A 5,000-nucleotide genomic window follows, 5' to 3' on the forward strand; every position below is an offset into this window, starting at 1 on the left:
TGCAACAGACATAAAGTACGGCATCACCGTCTACAGGCCGAAAGCTTGTATCACTTACACCTGTGGTATATGCTCAAATAAATAGCACAGACTTAAACTATTCTGAAAATGAAATGACATATAATATGAAAATTAAGATCACTGAGCATCATTAATTAAAATGGATGAAAACTGAATATTTAGATTGCTACACATACCCGTTACTGCATTAATCTGGAAATGCGATTCGTCATTGCCTTTCGTGATGGCAAAGGAAAGGTTGGAGAGAGTCAGATCTCCGTCGGAGGCCGTGAGGGCAATGACCGAGGTTCCCGGAGCAGAATCCTCGGCCACGTATGGGTGATAGGAAGGCTCCTCGGTCTGAGGGATGTGGTCGTTCACATCTTCTACCTCCACATACAGCTGCAATGCAGACGTGTAAGACTAGATCATATCACAATTGTGTAAGATTAATAACTAAATTATGTGCACAATCATCTGCCCATGGCAGCAATGAATATGTTTACAACAACAGAAAAGTATATTTCCAGACAAACATCTGAGGCAAACTGCAGATTTGGATGTATTCCTGCCACTGTTATTATTTGAATAATGCAGAATTAAAAGGCCACTTACGTGACATGTATCGGTTAGAGGCACAGCGCCGCTGTCCTTTACTACAAGGGTTAGCCAGTATCCTCGAGCAACCTCTCGGTCAAGAACCGCCACCGTCCTCACCGTTCCTTGTGAAAGAAATTGAGATGCTACTTGGTCCTTTTCATGGACCTTTTGCAGCCGGGTAAGCGTACTGGTGACTAGTTATATATATGTGTGTGTGTGTGTGTGTGTGTGTGTGTGTGTGTGTGTGTGTGTGTGTGTGTGTGTGTGTGTGTGTGTGTGTGTGTGTGTGTGTGTGTGTGTGTGTGTGTGTGTGTGTGTGTGTGTGTGTGTGTATATATATATATATATATATATATATATATATATATATATATATATATATATATATATATTGAGTGTCAGTGTGTATGCATGTTAGGAAACAGTCAGCCTATCTCTCTTAGCTGTAATCAAATGCAATAAAGGATCAAAACTGCTACAAGGAATACAACCATAAGCCTCACTAGATACATTCAGTACACACTGATTTGACCAGGTACGTATAGTCAGGTCATGAGATAAAGCTATTAAAATGATATATAGTTTAAGATCACAGAGAAGAAAAGCAGTTTAAAAAGTAAAACGAAGTAATACCTGGTAGTTAAATGAACAAAACTTGAAAATTTAAAATATTTGTTAAGTATTGTATGTGAGGAGGTTGCTATACTGAATCTGCCATACCAATTCCCCTCAGAAACGAGAGGAGAAAATAGCTTGTCACGATATAAGTAGGTGATCAGGGACTTTCAACATGTTTAAACACGTTTAACAAAGGCACGAGGGATCCATGTCATCCTTGGGAAACGGAGTGAGGCTGAAAAGGTGACAGAAAACCCTTTACACAAAGGGAAGTGCTTGAGTCAGGCCATGGGTAGCAATGCTTAGCCTGGGACAATCTCCTGTACCAATGTTTAGCGGCAGGCACTTTATCTAGAGGGCTATGTGGTTACAGCCATGTCCTCGTGGGAGCGTCATCTTTTATATGGCTTTCTATATATCCAAAACTGCTTTCCCACTTCCCACACAAATTGATGCTCTGCTTTTGGTCGTCTGCATCAATACCTTGCTATTCCCATCCTGTCATCTTAAGCTAGTTATCTGTAACGTCTAGGGCTGTGCGTGGTCCCCAATAATTATTCTATGAGCATTCTGGTGTACAGCGTTCTTCGAGGGTCATCCTGGGGCAGTCGAGTTATAGTTCCTGTCAACAAATTTTCAGCTGGGGTTCCACAGGAGTTCCCGTAGCATTAGCATTAGACCTAAGACTTACTTTGCGATTTTGTCTTTGATTTGCGCTGTTGCCACATCTCCAATTAAATGCCAATAATAGAATTGACATGTATATCGTTATAGACCTTATTTAGATAATCTATTGTGATAATGAAATATGGTAAATATGGCAATAAATCTTATAAGAAACGACAGTTAACGTTTGAGAATCAATCAAAAGGGTCTTCCAAGTATTTTCCAAAATATTTGATCCAGAATTATCTTGAAATTCGTCTATGATTCAGTCGAAGTTTAAGGACAAGTGAGGAAGTCTCATGCTTTTATGGGCTGTCTTTAAATCTACAATGCAAATTTACACAAATTCCAAGACAATTCTCCATCAAATAGTATAGGAAAAAATTGGAAGACCCCTTTAATTGGTAGGCAAGCGTATTCTTATATTTCACAGCTATTTTCTATTCACAAACGTAAGGACTCTTTTTGTCTTTACTCATAAGGACTGTCTTAAATATGGTATTATGCAATTTTCCCTCTGCTGAAAATTATTCCGCTTTGGAAATAAGAAAAACTTCGAGGCCAATTTTCATGAATTATCAAACGTTAATTGATCTGTCTCCTACATTTTTATTGATGTATTATATATATATATAATATATATATATATATATATATATATATATATATATATATATATATATATACATATATATAAAAGCGACGCTCGCCTTTTCAACTGATGGAATACCAATAATTGCAGGCATGCCACATATATCAAATATACTAAATGTGTAATATTACCGTCGTGATATCAGAAAGATTTATTACCATAAATGTATATATATATATTATTGTTGCCCTCTCCCGGACCCACACCTCCAAAGATGAATCCTAGTCAATCTGAAAACTATACTGGCTTGGTCGTCGACCAGCATAAAAAGGACCGCGTTTCTGCTGAAAGGTGCCCGGCAGATCCGAAAAGTAGGCAAGGGCCTAAACAAACTAAAAATGATACCTACATCCATTTAGGGACTACTCTAAAGATACTTTCACTAAACATAGAAGGCATATCAATGCCAAAATGTGATCATCTCAGTAAGCTCGCTCAAGAGCACAAAGCGAACATCCTAGCAATCCAGGAAACTCATACTACTGGCCAATCACCCCCATCTAAATACACCGTCCCTAGGTATACCCTTACATCAAGGGTTAATCATGAAAGATATGGGATCATAATATACGTAAACAACTCTGGGTCAGCTACTGAACTAGAGTCTTCGCTCTCTCCAGAAAAATCCATATATCTAAAATTAAAATTGGAGATGCCACCATTGTCAATGTTTACATACCTCCCAACATCGCATGGCCTACACCACCCCTCCCTCAATACCAGCATGCAACAATAATAACTGGGGATTTCAACAGCCATCATAACGACTTGGGTTATGCTAACAATGACAATGAAGGAATAGCAATCAATGAATGGGCTTGCCAAAACAACCTGCAGATCCTCTACAATCCTAGAGAAAGAGGAACCTTCCACTCTGCCAGATGGAGGAGAGATTACACCCCGGACCTAACCTTTGTTACCAAAAACAATTTTATCCCATTCCCAGCAAAACGTGAAGTGCTACAAGACTTTCCAAAGAGCCAATATAGACCTATTCTCATTACCACAGGATATAGCAGTATAGCCCCCAATTCTCTTCCGAGGCCCAGATATTTCAAGAAGGCAAACTGGGAAGCATTTTCCCAAAGCATAGACAATACGTGTACCAGAATACCACCTACAAATGAAAACATCTCCAGATTCACAAAACTGATACTGAAGAATGCCAAAAGGCACATCCCCAGAGGAAGACGATCATTCTACACCCCGTGTTGGACACCCAGAAGTGAGGAACTCTGGGAATAATGCCAACAAACCCGAAACACAGATACTGCAGAAGAACTTCTTGACTCACTCGCAGATGGCAGACGTGAACGCTGGATCCAAACAACCGAGTCAATGGACTTCGGTATATCTAGCAGACACGCCTGGAATCTGCTAAAGAAAATTGATCCAGACAAAACTGTCAGCCCCTCAAATCAAGCTGCACCAATTGACATAGAAATGATTGCCAAACATATTAAACAAAGAAGCACTCATCTCCCTGATCACATCTTTGAAAGAAGAGCTGGGCAGGAATATCAACGACTTTACAAGAACTGCACAGAGGAAGATCCACGACTAAGTTTGCCTATAACCCAAGAAGAGATAATGAAAGCCATCCAAACCTTAAAGACAGGGAAAGCTGCAGGCTTGACGGTATTCATCCTGACATGATAAAACACCTTGGGACTAAAAGCATAACATGGCTTGCAAATGCCATGTCAGATGTAATAAACATAACCAATTACCCTCAAGCATGGAGACATGCAAAAGTCATAGCCGTCCTCAAGCCTGGGAAACCAGCAAATGACCCAACAAATTACAGACCCATCTCCCTCCTCTGTTGCCTCTTCAAAGTTCTTGAAAGGCTAATTCAAAAATCTCTCCAATAATAGACACTATTCCCCTTGAACAAGCAGGTTTCAGACCCACAAGAGACACCTCAGAGCAGGTGTTAGCTCTCACATCTCTCATAGAGGCTGGTTTTGAGAGTAGACTAAAGACTGGAGTAATTTTTATAGATCTTTCTGCAGCCTATGCTCAAAATGATTAGTACCATGACTGGGACACGCTACTTTCATGTATGCTTAGGCAGTAACGTCAGCAAAATCAGCTCACCAATCCCAAAATATACACAATGCAGAGGTCACACTTCGAGAAGACATTAAAACCATCCACCATTTTTTTCAAAACATGGTACCTGAAGATGAACACATTTAAAACAGTGTCAACTCTATTCCATCTTAACAATAGGGAAGCCAATCAAACTCTTAATCTGCGGATAAATGAACAAACTCTCCTACCAGAACCCTTCCCCAAGTATCTTGGGGTGACATTAGACAGATCCCTTACCTATAAGAAGCACACTGAAAATGTAGCCCAAAAAAGAGCCGAATCAACCTCATCCGTAAATTGGTAGGAACGACATGGGGAGCTTCCCAAACAGTACTTAGAACCTCAGCTCTAGCTCTTTGCTATAGCG

General features: G+C 39.9%; 1 protein-coding gene across 1 annotated transcript in view; it reads right to left on the reverse strand.

Annotated features, from left to right (window-relative positions):
- The window catches only part of LOC113805629 (fat-like cadherin-related tumor suppressor homolog), a gene marked incomplete in the record, with an annotated part of 212,956 nt that overhangs the window by 126,172 nt on the left and 81,784 nt on the right, over positions 1–5,000 (reverse strand). The window contains 1 exon segment of the mRNA XM_070125418.1: positions 616–722. Coding sequence (XP_069981519.1) covers positions 616–722 — 107 coding nt within the window.

The sequence above is a fragment of the Penaeus vannamei genome, chromosome 9 (assembly GCF_042767895.1).
Source record: "Penaeus vannamei isolate JL-2024 chromosome 9, ASM4276789v1, whole genome shotgun sequence".
Classification (NCBI taxonomy): Eukaryota; Metazoa; Arthropoda; class Malacostraca; order Decapoda; family Penaeidae; genus Penaeus; species Penaeus vannamei.